This window comes from Micromesistius poutassou, assembly GCF_964030765.1.
Source record: "Micromesistius poutassou genome assembly, chromosome: 18".
NCBI lineage: Eukaryota > Metazoa > Chordata > Actinopteri > Gadiformes > Gadidae > Micromesistius > Micromesistius poutassou.
The window spans coordinates 12,858,892-12,876,950 of NC_140288.1; the positions used below are offsets into that span (position 1 = coordinate 12,858,892).

At 48.9% G+C, this 18,059-nt stretch overlaps 1 protein-coding gene across 1 annotated transcript in view; it reads left to right on the plus strand.

The window, feature by feature from the left end:
- Window positions 1–17,689, plus strand: part of LOC311363378 (ankyrin repeat and sterile alpha motif domain-containing protein 1B-like) — a gene marked incomplete at both ends in the record, with an annotated part of 49,600 nt that extends 31,911 nt beyond the window's left edge. The window contains 5 exons of the mRNA XM_084483322.1: window positions 2,269–2,338; window positions 4,383–4,489; window positions 14,879–14,977; window positions 15,537–15,689; window positions 17,636–17,689. Of these exons, the coding sequence (XP_084339448.1) occupies window positions 2,269–2,338; window positions 4,383–4,489; window positions 14,879–14,977; window positions 15,537–15,689; window positions 17,636–17,689 (483 nt within the window). The remainder of the gene's footprint in view (window positions 1–2,268; window positions 2,339–4,382; window positions 4,490–14,878; window positions 14,978–15,536; window positions 15,690–17,635) is intronic.
- Window positions 17,690–18,059: the final 370 nt, after the last annotated feature.

Below are 18,059 nucleotides of genomic sequence, written 5' to 3' on the forward strand. Positions count from 1 at the left end.
TGCTGTCAGGACAGAGTCACCTTCCCTGCCCGCCGCACTGAAAATACACAGACAGAGAGACAGAGAGACAGACAGACACACACAATGCACACATCACGCAGCATCCATCCATTCATACACAATGGCATACAAGCTATGAAACACACACACAGAAACCAACACACACACTCACACACTGAACTACTCAAACAAACACACGGCTGCTACAAGCTTCCTGATGGTGATGGATTACCAGACCGTAGTAATTCACACACTTCTCCTTAATTAACACAACCTTTATTGTGCAGGTGCATCCCTGAAGGCCTGTGGGGGGGGGGTGTTCCCCCTGGTGGGGTCCCGGTGGTAGAGACACAGCTTCTCTGTCTGCCCCTCAGCCAGGAGGAGCAGAGGGGGCAGGGGGGGTGAAGCCCCAGGAGGGGACAGTAGAACCTAAAGATAGCCGGATTCATTAGCATTAGCTCTCGGAGGGGCTAGTTTACCATCCTCCCCATCATCCTCCTCTTCCTCTCCCTTCTTGCCTTTTATTTCCCTCACACTGTATTTTGTTGTACTTTGATACGTTGGCTTCTGGTATCCCTCGTCTCTATTCTCTGCTGAGATGTTTCCTACGTTTGAGTAGAGGACCTGCGACTGTAAACACTTTCCCTCGGGGCCAGTGGAGAACTTCAGTGAGGGGGGGTGAGGACAGCTAGCCCGCGACACACGGCCGAGCATCTGTTGAGTCAGATCAGGGTTCGGGACATGCAAATGAGGGTGAGAGACCACACCCCACAGTCACACTCTCCCCTCCCAGTGTACGCCGGGATGGGAGAGTGCTGTACGGCGACAGGGTCGCTGAGGACACCAGGGAATACATCGCTGGGGAGCTGTCCTGTCTCGGAGGGTCATTAGTATGACTAAGCACAATATTAGCGCCTAATTTGTGATTGGATCAGACCAGGATTACCTGTATAGTGGGCTAATAGAGAGCTTGATTCAGCATGCAGCGACTCTTCAAAAGACTGTGAGGATAAGGACGGGGCGTCAGCCATCGGTTGACGTGGGACTGACGGAGGGCGTGGGTTAGCCTTCTGCAGCACCTAGCCTCTAGCCATATAAACGGGGGTCCCCACACACAAACGCCCGATATATATAACAATCATGTATTTCCAATCGATTAATCGTTTTGGCACCAGTGAAGCGAGAAATACCATAAGCTTAACATTGTGTTTCTAGGTAAAATATTGACGTTTGTTAGGCTCCTCGACGTCCGTAATGGTTAGCTTTTGTGATAGCCACCTTGGCGAGAGCGGTGAGGTCATCACGCTCAGCTAGCCTCAATGGGAGTCAATGAGACTGACAACTGAAAGTATACGAAGCAGGTATGAAATTAAACTGTTGATTCTGAAAAAAAGTATAAATTATATCAAAATCTGTTCATCAATATCTGAAGATCAAAGTGTGTTGATTTGTTAAATGTTTGAAAGAAGGTTAACGGTTAGAAATTGACCAAGTTGCAAAGTCTGAAGTAGTGAGCCCAGATGGCGGGCTACATAGCAGGTTGGCTAACCAGATGGCGGGCTACATAGCATGTTGGCTAACCAGGTGGCGGGCTACATAGCAGGTTGGCTAACCAGGTGGCGGGCTACATAGCATGTTGGCTAACCAGGTGGCGGGCTACATAGCAGGTTGGCTAACCAGGTGGCGGGCTACATAGCAGGTTGGCTAACCAGGTGGCGGGCTACATAGCAGGTTGGCTAACTGCGAGCAAATCTTGGCTAATGACTGGCAAGTTGCTCCTAAAATAAATCCATCCAACATACCGGGCTAATGAATCTTTCTGCTACTGCATCCCCCTCCAGCATGCACACACACACACACACACACACACACACAGTCAGACACACACTAATGAAGCTACTGCAGGATTTGCTGACATGATTTCCAGTCGTACTTCTTCCCCCCATTCCTCCACCAATCCTCTCCTTATTCCCCCAGACTTTGAGTTGTGGTCATTGGTTCCATCCCTCACTGGTGTGTTGGATGCGACCGGGATTGACAGCCTGTGAAGGGCCCGGGTTAATGGTCTCTGTCTGTGATTGACAGCGAGGAATGAACTTCTCCTCTTACTTCTAACTCATTAGCACTGTCGTGTTTGTGCCACTTAGATTGACTCTCTCCCTCCCTCTCTCTCTCTCTCTCTCTCTCTCTCTCTCTCTCTCTCCCTCCCCCTCTCTCTCTCTCTCTCTCTCTCTCTCTCTCTCTCTCTCTCTCTCTCTCTCTCTCCAGATTGATAAGATCATGAGTTCCATCGGTGCAGGCATCGGGAGCGGACTGGATGCCAAGGAAGACCACACAGGTGTGTGTGTGTGTGTGTTTTTTTTTGTGTGTGTGTGTGAGTTTATACTTGCGCCTATGTGTACTTGTTGACAGAGTGCTATTAAGTGTGACCGTGGAGAGAGATCCCCCCCCCCCCCCCCCCACTATCATTCATCCTTCTCCTCCCTCCATCCCTCCCTCTCTCTCTCTCTCTCTCTCTCTCTCTCTCTCTCTCTCTCTCTCTCTCTCTCTCTTTCTACTAACCATGGTACCAAGAAGATGCAATGTTGTGCTAGCCCTGCCCACTCTGCTCACACGCACACACACACACACACACACACACACACACACACACACACACACACACACACACACACACACACACACACACACACACACACACAAACACACAAATGTACACACACATACACACCACACCATGTATGGGGGAGGGGGACTGCAGACACAGAGGCTGATCTGATGGTTACTACAGAGAGAGAGAGAGAGAGAGAGATAGACTACCAACACTACAGAGAGAGAGGGGGAGAGTGGGGGGGGGGGAGGAGGGGATATAGAGAGAGATATAGGGAGATGGGGGGAGTTACAGAGATAAAGCAGAGGATGAGAAGGGGGTCGGATGGAGGAGGTTAAAGGCAGAGAGAGAGAGCTCTATAGATGGAGAGAGGCTGAAGAAAGAGCGAGTAGGGCGAGAGAGCAAAGGGAGAGGGAAGAGAGAGGGAGACAGAGCGTAGCAACAGGAGGGAGCGAGAGAGATGGAGAGAGAGGGAGGGAGAGTGAGAGAGGGAGAGAGAGAGGCTGCAGAAGCATACAGATGAGAGTGGGAGTACTTGATAAAGAGAAATCCACTGCACAGGCAGCTCTCTCTCCGCTTCCTCTCTGCCTCGCACGCTCCTCCGCTCACACACACACACACACACACACACACACACACACACACACACACACACACACACACACACACATAAACACGTGCGCGCGTACAGGCGCATGCAGCGCAGATGCGCGCACGCCCCTGGAAGAAGCCGCCGAGCGAGAGGCAACAAGCTGAAAAGAGAAACCTCCGGCACGCTGAACGCAGCGCCACACACTCGCTCGCTCGCTCGCTCGTCCTCTCGCTCGCCCGCTCTCGGATCTATTCCTCCGACCGGAGCCTCCTTCCTCTCTCCGCTCCTTCGCTGCGACTCTCTTCCCGCTCTGACTCGGATATAAACCCCCCCACCCCCCCCCCCGGGACCGCCACCGCCGCCTCTGGATACAACCTCGACTCCCGCTGCCTCGTCTCATCTCTCTCTCGCTCTCCTCTCTCTCTCTCTCTCTCTCTCTCTCTCTGTCTCTCCATCGCTTCCCTTCTTCACCTCCTCTGACTGGATCTGGGGAGAGAGAGTGAGAGGTACTCCACCTCGCTCTCCCCTTTCACCTCCTGCTGCTTGCCCTCCTCCTCCTCCTCCTCCTCCTCCTCATCCTCTCCCTCCTCCCCCAGATCCCTCCACTACCCCCCCCACCACACCCCCCCATTCCCAGCACCCCTGCTCCCCCCTCTCCCCCCTCTCCCAGCATGCTGATGCTGTTCCCAGCCTAGCTCCCCTCCCTCTCTCCCTTCACCTCCACCTCTCTCCTCCCTTCTTCCTCCATCACTCTCTCCCCCTCCTCTCCCCCCTTCTCACCTCCCCCTTCTCGAACCCCCTCCCCTCCTCCTGAACTCCCCTTTACCTGACCCCTCACCCTACCTTTACCTGACCCCTCACCCCACCACCTTCCTTCCTTCCCTCCTGCCCCTCCTGATCTCCCTCTCCCTGACCCCTCACCCAACCCCCTCCTCCACCTCCACCTCCTCCTCCACCTCCCTCTCCCTGACCCCTCACCCCACCACCTCCTCCACCTGCTCCTCCCCCTGCTCCACCTCCTCCTCCAACCCCCTGGATGCCCCATGGCCGGCTCCTTTGACAGCCACATTGCGCGCCACAACATGATGTGGCAGTGCCAGCTGTCGCAGCCCGACTGCCGCTGCTACCGGGTGGACGGCTACTCCCTCCTGAAGCGTCTCCCCCTGCACCCCCTCATAGGACCTCGCTGCCCGCTGCAGTCTGTGGGCCAGTGGCTGGACTCCATCGGCCTGGTCCAGTACGAGAACCACCTCCTGGCCAACGGCTTCGACAATGTCCAGTTCATGGTGAGTGGGAGCACTGGTTCTGTTCCAGTTCATGGTGAGTGGGAGCACTGGTTCGGTTCCAGTTCATGGTGAGTGGGAGCACTGGTTCTGATGGGGGAATGTGAGGGATCTCAGTTCTGTTGTTGTGGTCCGGTGTTTACTGTTATAGATCTGCTTCACATCGGTCCTCAGCTCACCTCTAAGTCCCTTGGGGGAAAGTGTTGACATGCAGAGTGACTAGATGGAGATGGTTTAATGATGGATGAAAGGTGGTTCAGGTGGGGCTTATGAAGGGATGATGCAGAAGACTTTGGAGGTTACAGGACCCTGGACCTACATAGTGACCCCAGGTGTGTTGTTACATAGTGACCCCAGGTGTGTTGTTACATAGTGCCCTAGGTGTGTTGTTACATAGTGCCCCTAGGTGTGTTGTTACATAGTGACCCCAGGTGTGTTGTTACATAGTACCCTAGGTGTGTTGTTACATAGTGCTCCTAGGTGTGTTGTTACATAGTGACCCCAGGTGTTACATAGTGCCCCTAGGTGTGTTGTTACATAGTGCTCCTAGGTGTGTTGTTACATAGTGCCCCTAGGTGTGTTGTTACATAGTGCCCCTAGGTGTGTTGTTACATAGTGCTCCTAGGTGTGTTGTTACATAGTGCCCCCATGTGTTACATAGTGCCCCTAGGTGTGTTGTTACATAGTGCCCCTAGGTGTGTTGTTACATAGTGCCCCTAGGTGTGTTGTTACATAGTGTCCCTAGGTGTGTTGTTACATAGTGCCCCTAGGTGTGTTGTTACATAGTGCCCCTAGGTGTGTTATTACATAGTCTCCCAAGATGTTGCTTAGTGTCCCCAGATGTACTGTTACAGGTGTAGCCCTCACACGTTTAGACCACAACGTGCACTACGGTCAAAAGCCAGAGCAAAGAACGCACTCTAATGCCAATTACACACAGACACAAACACACACAAACACAGACATACACATACACAGACACACGTGGAGACAGCCACCTGTAGTGTCCGTTTTCGCCCGACGTTGGCATAATTTTCCCAGCCTACAGTTTTTCTTTGAAGCACACCTTTCATCTCCAGAGAGAGAGAGAGAGAGAGAGAGAGAGAGAGAGAGAGAGAGAGAGAGAGAGAGAGAGAGAGAGAGAGAGAGAGAGAGAGAGAGAGAGAGAGAGAGAGAGAGAGAGAGAGAGAGAGAGAGAGAGAGCGCACACCTGGCTCTCATCATCATAACTAAGCTCTTGAGGAGTGTGTGTGTGTGTGTGTGGGTGTGGCTTAGCCAACACTTTCTTTCCTTCATTAAATGTATGCTTTAATTAGGTCTTGGAGATGCATTGATGTTAACTACAAATGAGTCAGATCGTGACATGAGAGAGAGTTATGTTTCATAAGCAGACGGTCTGCTGCCCTTCTTTACAATATCTGAGGGGAGAGCCACCTGACGTCATTATCTGTGTGTGTGGGGGGCGTTCCATTGGTTACCCTGGTAACAGTAGACATACACAAATTTCACCATTTTCTCTCTCTATCTCTCTCCATCTTTCTCTCTCTCCTTCTCGCTCTCTCTCTCTCTCTCTCTCTCTCTCTCTCTCTCTCTCTCTCTCTCACTCTCAATCACTCTCACCCTTATCCATCTATTTGTCTCCTGTCCACTCAGCCTTTATCAGTTCATGTCCACTAATGTGATGGCTAATGCCTGCGCTAATTGCTAAAGCTGTTTGTTTAATTGGTTACTGAATGTCCCTGAACTGGGCATATTAATCAATTCCTCATATTAATGGGTTAGAGAGAGAGAGAGAGAGAGAGAGAGAGAGAGAGAGAGAGAGAGAGAGAGAGAGAGAGAGAGAGAGAGAGAGAGAGAGAGAGAGAGAGAGAGAGAGAGAGAGAGAGAGAGAGAGAGAGGAGAGAGAGAGAGAGAGAGAGAGAGAGAGAGAGAATTGCAAATGAACAAATGAACAATATATCCTGTGTAATTAAATCATTATATTGACACAGTACTGAATGAATACATATAGGAATACAGAGCTTGTTGACAGCAGAATACTAAATTGCCATTGGCTATGTACAAACATATTGTCTGAATATATATTGTATTACATTAAGGAACAGTGATATTATTCAATGCTGTTGTTAAATGACTAATGTCTAACAGGACAGTGTAACGTTTGCTGGAAGAAACAGAAACAGACCTTACACATATGAAGCAACTATCAAAGAATGCATAAGCTAACACATCATTTATTAGTACAGTAATCCACTCACACTGTAACTAGCTTACACATTACCAGTAACTAACGTGAACATGGCACATAAGCTGATTCAAGCTTGGACCGTTGATCATTGGTCTGGGATCAGCATTCTCTGTTTGTCCAAATCGGACCGATAAAAATACGTAGTTCTCTTACTGAGCTTTGTAAGCGACCATGGCCAGAGTTATATCAACAATCACATCTCAGAACAGAGTAATAACAACCATAACATCTCAGACCAGAGTAATAACAACCATAACATCTCAGACCAGAGATATAGCAACCATAACAGACCAGACCAGAGTTATATCAACCATAACAGACCAGACCAGAGTTATATCAACCATAACAGACCAGACCAGAGTTACATCAACCATAACAGACCAGACCAGAGTTATATCAACCATAACAGACCAGACCAGAGTTATATCAACCATAACAGACCAGACCAGAGTTATATCAACAATCACATCTCAGAACAGAGTAATATCAACCATAACATCTCAGACAAGAGACCATAACAGACCAGACTAGAGTTATATCAACCATAACAGACCAGACCAGAGTTATATCAACCATGACAATCAATCAGTCAATCAACTTTATTTCCAGACTCATGGTCCAATAAATACACATACCTATACAAACAACTACACATACACAAACAACAACAGCACACTTGGACCATGGAGACCACGGAGCCACTGCTTCACTCTGTACGTTAACTGTTCTAACCCTGACCCATGAGACTCTGTTGAGTTCTAAGCCCGCTCTGTCACATGCCCACAGACAAGACAGAATTTATTCTGAGCTGGTGTCGTGTTATCAGTGTCATCATGTCATCATGCTTTCTGGTCGTATTGTGGAACATCACTGCTACCTGTATCTGCTTCACCCGGGGAACAGGAATAAGCTCCTCCAGTCCTGTCATGCACATCATTAATATCATTATTATAATTAAAACATATGTACACACACACACACACACACACACACACACACACACACACACACACTCAGAAGGTTGGTCATTGGTTGCACTTTGTCAGTAATTCAGTGGGGAATCTCCGTACCCTCCTCCTCTTCCTCCTCTCCCTCCTCTTCCTCTTCCCTCTAACTGTGTGTTTTACGTTCCATTCCTCGCTCCTTAGATTTGCATTCAGATCAGATTAATATTTATCATGGTGGAGTTGAAACAGAGGTCCCTTCTGAATATCCACACTCTCATGTAACTCCAGAAGACCTCCTAGTGAGGTGGAGAGCTGACCGCTGTCTGTCAGCAGTTTGATGTCTGCAGACTTCCTGTACGTGTCCCTAAGCCCCGCCTACTACAACCTGTGTAGATGAGTTAGTCTCCAGCCCATGTAGATACTTTAGACTCCAGCCTGTGTAGATGAGTTAGACTCCAGCCAGTAGATGAGTTAGACTCCAGCCAGTAGATGAGTTAGACTCCAGCCAGTAAATGATCAGATCTGGCACCTGGGTGACGGATTTGACTGTAATGACAGTCGGGAGTCGGGACATTTCCTCCAAAAACCCAACAAGGAGAATTCATAGCGAGACTCAATCACAAACTTAAAGGGACTGAAGTGAAAGGAGAGGAATAAAGTAGTGTTTAAAGTAGGGATCCTGTGCATAATGTTCAGTCAGTACTGGACTGACTGGCTGCATCGGTCAGTAAGATTTATAATTATTAATAATTATTTTAATTTATATAGCGCTTTTCTAGACACTCAAAGCGCTTTACAGTGAAGGGGGACCTCACTAACCACCACCAATGTGTAGCACCCACTTGGGTGATGCACGGCAGCCAATTGGCGCCAGAACGCTCACCACACACCAGCTTGAGGTGGAGAGTGAGGGAATTAATGAATGAGCCAATTCTATATATATATATATAGGGGGATGATTAGGGGGCCAGATTGAATGAGCCTGGTTGGGCAGTTTTAGCCAGGACACCGGGGGATCCCCTACTCTTTGCGATAAGTGCCCTGGGATCTTTCATGACCTCAGTGAGTCAGGACCTCGGTTTTACGTCTCCTCCGAAGGACGGCACCTTCCACAGCACAGTGTCCCCGTCACTGCACTGGGGCATCGGGAATTATGTTTTTTTGGCCAGAGGGAACAGTGCCACCTACAAGCCACCACCCGACACCACTTACAGCACCTGGTATTCTGAGGCGGTCTCCCATCCAAGTACTAACCAGGCCCGACCATGCTATAGCTTCCGAGATCAGACGAGATCGGGCATTTATGAGTTGTATGGTCCAGGCGGAAGAGTTCTCGTTAAAGAACTCCACAGGCTCCACTCATTCTGTGTGGAGGAACCAGCTCTACATCACATTCATCATCATTATTAATAATTCAGTATCATATCTGACATCACATTTATTATTATTATTACAGTTTGATTTCATATCTAAGATCAATAAATGATAATGATTAATACACATACACGCACACGCGCACACACTCATATGTACCAATATTCAATAGTTGGAGTGTAGAAATGCACATGTAGTTCTTCCCCAGCCAGGGAGGGACAGGTGCTGCTGAGGAAAAAGGATGGATGTTGTCATGGAGACTGTTCTGTTGACGCTCCAAGATTTTCTAGGGTCACGGACGTCACAAGAGCCCAAGATAGACAAGCTTATTTTCTAAAGTGTATGTGTTTGTGTGTGTGTGTGTGTTTCTGTGTGTCTTCTTGTGTGTCTGTGTTCTTGTCCTGTCCTGGGTGTCCCTACGTGTGTGTGTGTGTCCGTGTGTGTCTGTGTTCCTGCATGCTTGTCTTCGTATGCCTGACCGCGACAAATAAGGTCTGTTGATCAGATGATCCATGAAGCCGATTAGAACAGTGGAGAGCAGATGAGAGGGGAGAGGGACCCCAGGAGGCCCCTGGGGGTCTGTGTCGTGGGACCCCCACCCTACCACCTTTATGTTGATGCTTCTCCTGGCCAGTGATTGAGGGGCCTGTTAGCAATATTACTTCCTCTAACTAATAATAATAGTAATAATAATAATAATAATTGGACTCTGAAACCGGTTGAGAGGGGGTAGTTAACCTGCTGCAGTCCCAGGCTCCTCTTTCGGCCTTTAAGAAACAATTGAAACGTCTCACTGGTTTAAATAACTCAGATAATTACTCAGATGATAAGTTGAAAGAATGCTAATTTAAGCAGCGTCTGAGGGAGGGAGGACCAGAGAGAAAGTGGATTTACAAAGGCAAGAAGGAGGGAGGAGGGAGGAGGGAGGAGGAAGGAGGCGATGGTGAACTCCAGGCAGTGGCGGCACAGCAGGAGGAGGTGGAGATGAGCTGGAGGAACAGGAAATGCAAAGAAACAGCCCAGTTCCATAACACAAGCCGAATCACACGATTTCTATTCATACATAGTGCATCATTTTGGCATGAAGAGAAATGAGGGGAATGACGTGCGTATGTTTTGTATTCTTGTTTCATTATTGTATTGAATCAACACTTTATTTATTCATGACAACAATGACACTTTGACAACATATATTTTTGGGACCGAAACAAACCGTCCCTCGTCCCGTGCTGACGTCTGAACGGAACGAGGGAGAAACAACAAAGAGGGAGAGAGAAAGAGGATTTATTCTCCACTCTTTTCTATTTCTGTCTGCGTATTGTGTGAACACAATCCCCGCTCAGGGCTGGGGTTTGTAGCGTCGACGCTGGAGAGAACTCTAGTGAGACGTAAGAGCGCACCAGCGCTGCTTTGGTGCTTCGCCACAAACACACAATGCGCTGCTCTTCCTCCTTTAAGGTAACACGGCTCCATTGTAGAGCAGCAGAGCTCATGGATTGACCCATTGAACCTTCCAATCGTTATGTGCCTCCCCTCCCCAGTGATCCGGCGAGGATCAATGCGTGTTACGCGATCCATTCAACCTCTGAGCAGAGATAGCGTTAGCACTGGACTGGAAGAAAGAACTAAGATGGAAAAGAACAACAGACAACAACAACATGTTACGCTGTTCAAAAGCACAAACAATACTGCATCAGAGTCCCGATGGCCTCTGATTTAGTAGTGTTTTTAAGCACCAATACTACATCCGAGGCTATATTGACTGATGTAATATTGTTTCTGAAGCATCAATACTTCATCAGTCCCCATGGCCTCTGATGTAGTATTGGTTCTAAAGCAACAACACTACATCAGAGGCCATGGGGACTCTGATGTGGTGTTGTTTTTCATCAGTCAACATGGCCTATGATGTAGTATTGGTGCTTTAGAACCAACTGTCTCCCCCCCCCCCCCCCCCGTTGTCCTTTCTCTGAGAGCGATGGCTTTGTTCTGTTCTTCAGCGTTGGTTCCCTGATTAGATCTGGGTGCTGGGTTCATCAGCCCTGATCAATGGATGCCTGAGAGGACCGAGCTGGGATGAGATCTTCATCTATGTTCTGGTTCATGTTGGCGGTAACACGGGGGTGTTTGTTCTCTCAGGGATACGGAAGAGGCTCTCATCCACACTGGCTGCTGAGTGCGCGTTGGTCTAGACGTGTGGATCCTCATGTTGGACGGTGGTCTGCATGGTGGATACAGGTGGTCTGCATGGTGGATACAGGTGGTCTGCATGGTGGATACAGGTGGTCTGCATGGTGGATACAGGTGGTCTGCATGGTGGATACAGGTGGTCTGCATGGTGGATACAGGTGGTCTTTCATGGTGGATACAGGTGGTCTTTCATGGTGGATACAGGTGGTCTGCATGGTGGATACAGGTGGTCTGCATGGTGGATACAGGTGGTCTGCATGGTGGATACAGGTGGTCTGCAGGGTGGATACAGGTGGGCTACCGAGTAGATGAATGAACACATGATGATGTGCTTCTAAAGCAATCTGGTCACGTGTATGAGGGAAGGATCCGTTTTTTTTGCAGTTGCAGTGTGGATGGGACAGTGTGTTTTGCCGAGTGGATGTCTCAGTGTGTTTTGCAGTGTGGATGGGATAGTGTTTCTTTGTGTTTTGTGTTTCGCTGTCACACAGTTGATTGTGTGTCGTTCAAACAGCAGTTTGTATCGATCGCTAGCCTTAATGAAAGCTCCATCAGCAGGAAGTGATTGGCCGACACACTCTGGCATGAGAGGGAGATCCTCACCTCACACCTGCAGGAGAGAAGAGGTTGGTGTCAGTGGCGGAGGTGTTTGTCCAACAAACAATAACGCTCAGATCTGTGTGTGTTAATGCAAATGGGTGGCAAAGTTGTTTGTTAATGTGTGTGTGTGTGTGTGTGTGTGTGTGTGTGTGTGTGTGTGTGTGTGTGTGTGTGTGTGTGTGTGTGTGTGTGTGTGTGTGTGTGTTAATGCGTGTGTTTGTGTGTGTGTGTGAGCACAGAGACCACTGCTGTTTAATTGCTCTCCTATTAGAGCGGAGCTTGTATGCTTTCCGTTTCCTGGTGTTATTTTACAGCTGGAGGATAATATTTTACTCGGATCTGATCGACCACCGCATGCACCCCATCACCCCGCTGGCCTCCATCTTCATCCTCCTCTTCTCTTCTCTTCTCTTCTCTCTCACTCTCCCACTCTCTCTCTCTCTCTCTCTATCTCTCTCTCTCTCTGTCTCTCTCTCTCTCTCTCTCTCTCTCTCACCCCTTGCTCTCTCAGTAGGCAGGATGATTGACATGGTGTTGAAAGGTCGTCCATCAAACTAATTAGCTCAGAAATGTCACACAACACCCACTGTGTGTGTGTGGGTGTGTGTGTAGCGGTGGAGCGTGTGGTGGCTGTGACTGTACATAATTCCCAGTGTTATGTTTGTATGTATATACTGTAGAGCCCTGCATGCTATTTTTAGCTCAGTACTGCGGGGGGCCACCTGTGTGGCTGCCTGGAGGTCTATACTTGGGGGTCTGTAACGCTGGGGTCTGTAACGCTGTGGTCTCCAGCTGGTGGTCTGTAACACTGTGGTCTGTAACGCTGTGGTCTGTAACACTGTGGTCTGTAACGCTATGGTCTGTAACGCTATGGTCTGTAACGCTGTGGTCTGTAACGCTGTGCTCTGTAACGCTGTGGTCTGTAACACTGTGGTCTGTAACACTGTGGTCTGTAACACTGTGGTCTGTAATGCTGTGGTCTGTAACGCTGTGGTCTCCAGCTGGTGGTCTGTAACACTGTGGTCTGTAACGCTGTGGTCTGTAACGCTGTGGTCTGTAACGCTGTGGTCTGTAACGCTGTGGTCTGTAACACTGTGGTCTGTAACGCTGTGGTCTGTAACACTGTGGTCTGTAACGCTGTGGTCTGTAACGCTGTGGTCTCCAGCTGGTGGTCTGTAACACTGTGGTCTATAACGCTGTGGTCTGTAACGCTGTGGTCTGTAACACAGGGTTCACACTGCACACATCTGTTGACGGATCTCATTGACTTTACATGGGGCTCTCACAAAATTCATTGCGGGACTGTCCGTTCCGTTGCAGTCCAAAAGTATTTTTCAGGCAGTGATGGATCCGTCAGCCAATCAGATCACGTTATGCAAATATAAGCAAATACACTACTGTGACTCTACTTGGACTCTGTACAATGAAATTGCCTTTGTGTTACAACCCGGGAAAACAAATATGTCAAAAAGCCGGCCGGCAGCGGGGGATTAAAATATGCTACGCGAAGCAACACTCTCCTTGCTACTACGGGATCCATTTTGCAATAACAAGCAGGAAGAAGCAGGAAGAAGCCAGCTTTGTTAGTGGGAAGCGATTTGATTGGCTGCAGGCTGCGTCTACAAAGACTACTCCCCCATACGTCAGACACGCCCTCCGTCATCCATCAACGTACATGTGCAGTGTGAACACGGTGTAACGCCGTGGTCTGTACGGCTGTGGTCTGTAACACTGCGCTCTCTAGTGCTGTGGCCCTGACCCAGACAGAATGGAGCAGGAGATGCTCTGTAATCCGTGATGTCATGCGTATTATCAGCAGCTCATGAAGTCATTGGACATGGAAGGGGGTGGAGGTGACAGTGACATCATCGTCTCCTGAGGGGGGGAGGGGGGGCACGGAGGTGACACATGATCTCCTGCGAGGGTGGGGGGGGGGTGGAGGTGACAGTGACAGCCTCATCTCCTCAGAGGGGAAGGGTGGTTTGAGGTGACGTGCGTTTTGCATTATGCATGAAAACCTCACTGCATATTTTAAGCTCATACTATTTACTACGATTTACACTTTAGTGTAAAAGTGTAAAGTGGCTCTTGGTGAAATGAGATGCAGCTCGTCTGCTCAGTGTCAGGACGGGTGGAGGTCTCCTCCCACTGGTCAGCTGGGGACTCGAACCCTCGTCCCTCTGGGCTGGGAGACCCAGCATGACGGGCCCGGACCCCATGACCACAAACAAACCTTTTGATTCGTTTGATCCAATTTGACCAGATGCCTGAAGAACGTCAATTTGCGCGTGCGGAAACTCTAGTATTATATAACAGGTATATTTGGGGTATGTTAGGGCTATGTTAGGGGTATGTTATAGGTACTTTAGGGGTACATTAGGGGTATATTAGAGGTATATCAGGGGTATCTGTATATATCCTCCCAGTGCAGTCGTTATGGGTTGAATGTGTGTGGGTATGTTTAGGTATATGTGTGTATACAGACGGACTCCTCTTGTTGTTGTTATTATTATAACAACAAGATATCGTTAATAATAATAAATTAATAATAATATTGTTTTTTCTTACTGACCGATGCACTCGTGTTGTCTGTCTTTAGTTTATCTGTGTTCTCTAAAAGAAAACCTTCAAACCTTCAAAATGGGTCCGCTTTCTATGACAGCTAACCGTGTGACAATCTCCTCTCTCAGAGAGTCCAGCTCCGTTACCGCGGTAACCAGCCGTGGTAACATGTGTCACCGTGGTGTAGGTGACCCCATGCTACGGCAACCTGCTAAAAACCGATGTGTTGTTGGGGTGTTGGTCTGCAATGTGGCAGATACGCTGCCACGCTGCCACGCTGGCGCGGGGCTGTATGCTGGGAGGCTCCACTCTGTGCTATTCTGTGCTATGCTATGCTATAATACGCTATGCTACTCTATGCTAACACGCCACCTGACTGTTCTGGCCCCGGGCTGTATGGCGGGGAGGCTACGATATGCTACGAGGTGTTCCATGCCATGCTAACACCTGGACGGTTTCCCTCCCCCTCAGGGCAGCAACGTGGTGGAGGACCAGGACCTGCTGGAGATCGGGATCCTGAACTCGTCCCACAGACAGCGCCTCCTGCAGGCCATCCGCCTGCTGCCCCGGGTAAGAGACGACACCTTCTACATCTGAACACACTAAAGACTCTTACAAACAAAGAGTCTTACAAACAATACTGAGACGTTTGATAGTTAGAGGGGACAGGTACCCTGTTATAGAGGACAGGTACCCTGTTAGAGAGAACAGGTACCCTGTTATAGAGGACAGGTACCCTGTTAGAGAGAACAGGTACCCTGTTATAGAGGACAGGTACCCTGTTAGAGAGAACAGGTACCCTGTTATAGAGGACAGGTACCCTGTTAGAGAGAACAGGTACCCTGTTATAGAGGACAGGTACCCTGTTAGAGAGAACAGGTACCCTGATATAGAGGACAGGTACCCTAATATAGAGGACAGGTACCCTGTTAGGTCTCTCTCTCTCGCTCTCTCTCTCCCTCTCCCTCTCTCTCTTTCACTCTCTCTCTCAAAAACAGAATTTAACTAGATTTGTCGTACTTTATTGTACGTCCACTAATGCTAATATTAGCATGTATGTCGAGCTAAGTGCTAACGACTACCCTGTGTGTGTGTGTGTGTGTGTGCGTGTGTGTGTGTGTGTGTGTAGGTGCGGCCGGTGGGCTACGACGGGAACAACCCCACCTCGGTGGCCGAGTGGCTGGAGTCCCTGGAGCTGGGCGACTACACCAAGGCCTTCCTGGTCAACGGCTACACCTCCATGGACCTGGTGAAGAAGATCTGGGAGATCGAGCTCATCAACGTGAGTCCCACGGACTGCCTGTGTGTGTGTGTGTGTGCGTGTGTGTGTGCGTGTGTGTGTGTGCGTGCGTGCGCGTGTGTGTGAGTGTGTGTAAAAATTGAAATGCGGCCTCCTGTTAAATGATGTGGATTAAGAGGGTAATGGTGGTCGTTGTTCAGATGGCCCACGGTGACTTTCTGAATTTTGGCGGTTGGCCTTTAATTTACTTATTTATTTATGTAGAAGTGTTCCGCACACACACACACACACACACACACACACAGACACAGACACACATCCACAGACTCACACAGAGACATATACACACACACACACACACACACAGACACAGACACACACACACACACACACACACACACACACACACACACACACACACACACGCACACTGGACGGTTGGACTGTTTGGAGTGACACGTCCTGATCTCATCACATGGGGGCGGTGTAGTCACCTTCCAGGACCTGTTGTGGTGCAGAGAGAGAGAGAGAGAGAGAGAGAGAGAGAGAGAGAGAGAGAGAGAGAGAGGTGTAGAGAGGTAGAGAGTTATGTAAGTGTGTGGGATGCAAGATGTTTCATAGCGCTGTGGGTCCGCCCCCACTGTGTGTGTGTGTGTGTGTGTGTGTATGCTCTGTGTTGAGGTACGTTGTGGTTCTCCTGATGGTCTACATCTGTCTGAGACCAATGACCATGACCATGTGACGCTGAGCAGCTGAAGAAACAGGACGGCGTTCGTGTGGTATTGTGTTCACTGGAAGTGGCCGTGTCAGATGCAATTTGATTTTATGTCAGCTCTCATATCTCTCATATCTTGACGTCGACAACGGTGCTTTGTTGACACATTCTTCTGCTGCGCCGTACGCTGCAGTTCACACTGTGGCCACTAGAGGGTGCAGACGAGCTGGAGGATTTTTGGCTGTGTGGGTTTAGGAGAGAGAGAGAGAGCGAGAGAGAGACAGACAGAGAGAGGAGGAAACATGCTTGTCTCGTTGTGATTTATTTATACATACCTCATTAACATGCATACAAGCATCCATATTATTCATTAATATTCATGAGATATGGTACAGAGAGCATGTGTCTCTGTGTGTGTGTGTGTGTGTGTGTGTGTGTGTGTGTGTGTGTGTGTGTGTGTGTGTGTATGTGTGTGTTTTCTGCAACAGTGTGTGTCATACACTATGGTACAGCGAGCGTGAGAGACACACACAGAGGAACACAGAGAGAAGGAGAGAGTCATTCAGTTTTATGAATAGATTCTGGCTGCAGTCTCCATGTAATCACCATCTAATTGCTACGGCAACAGTGTGAGGTGTCCAGGGAAATGCTGGATAGGCAGCAGTGTTAGTCTGTGTGTGTGTGTGTGTGTGTGTGTGTGTGTGTGTGTGTGTGTGTGTGTGTGTGTGTTGGTTTAGCTCTGTACCTCTAAACACACACACCCATGCAACGTTTGTGGTTGTGTGCGTTTGTGTGTGTGGGTGATGTGGTGTTTGTGTGGTGCGTCAACTTCTGCATGGCGAGGTCATGTGACTGTGGTGAGGAGGCGGCATCCTGCACACAGAATCACGTGTGTGACCCGACTCTCAGCGGCTCAGTTCATCTCTCCTCAGCTCATCTCAGTGCATCTCTTCTCCGTTGTCCTCAGTTCATCTCTCCTCAGCTCATCTCAGTGCATCTCTTCTCCGTTGTCCTCAGTTCATCTCTCCTCAGCTCATCTCAGTGCATCTCTTCTCCGTTGTCCTCAGTTCATCTCTCCTCAGCTCATGCTCAGTGCATCTCTTCTCCGTTGTCCTCAGTTCATATCGCCTCAGTTCATCTCTCTTCATAACATCTGCCAATATATGTATGTGTCTGTGATAAAACAAAACTCTATTTATCATATTATATATATATATATATTTATCATCTCTCCTCAGTTTTCCTCTGTTCATCTCTTTTCCGTTGTCCTCAGTTCATCTCTCCTCAGTTCTCCTCAGTTCATCTCAGTTCATCTCTCCTCGGTTGATCTCAGTTCTTCTCTCCCCTGTTCTGCTGAGTTTGGTTCTCTCTCTGCCTGTTCTCTTCCTTAAGCGCTACCGGCCCTTTAAGGACAGGGGGATCCTGCTTTAGTGAGCCCCAGCTGTAGGTATCAACATCATCCACTAGATGGTGCTGCTGGCTTTCATTTCAATCACAACAAGGACTAAAGATTCCCTCTTAGCAGCAAATTGCTCTCACTTTTCAAGTGGATTTGCTAGTGAAGTGAGGCTAGCAGTTGGAGAAGGGATTCTTAGTCTAACTAACATTGTCTAGATGAGGGTGGACATGCCCTGTGTGTGTGTGTGTGTGTGTGTGTGTGTGTGTGTGTGTGTGTGTGTGTGTGTGTGTGTGTGTGT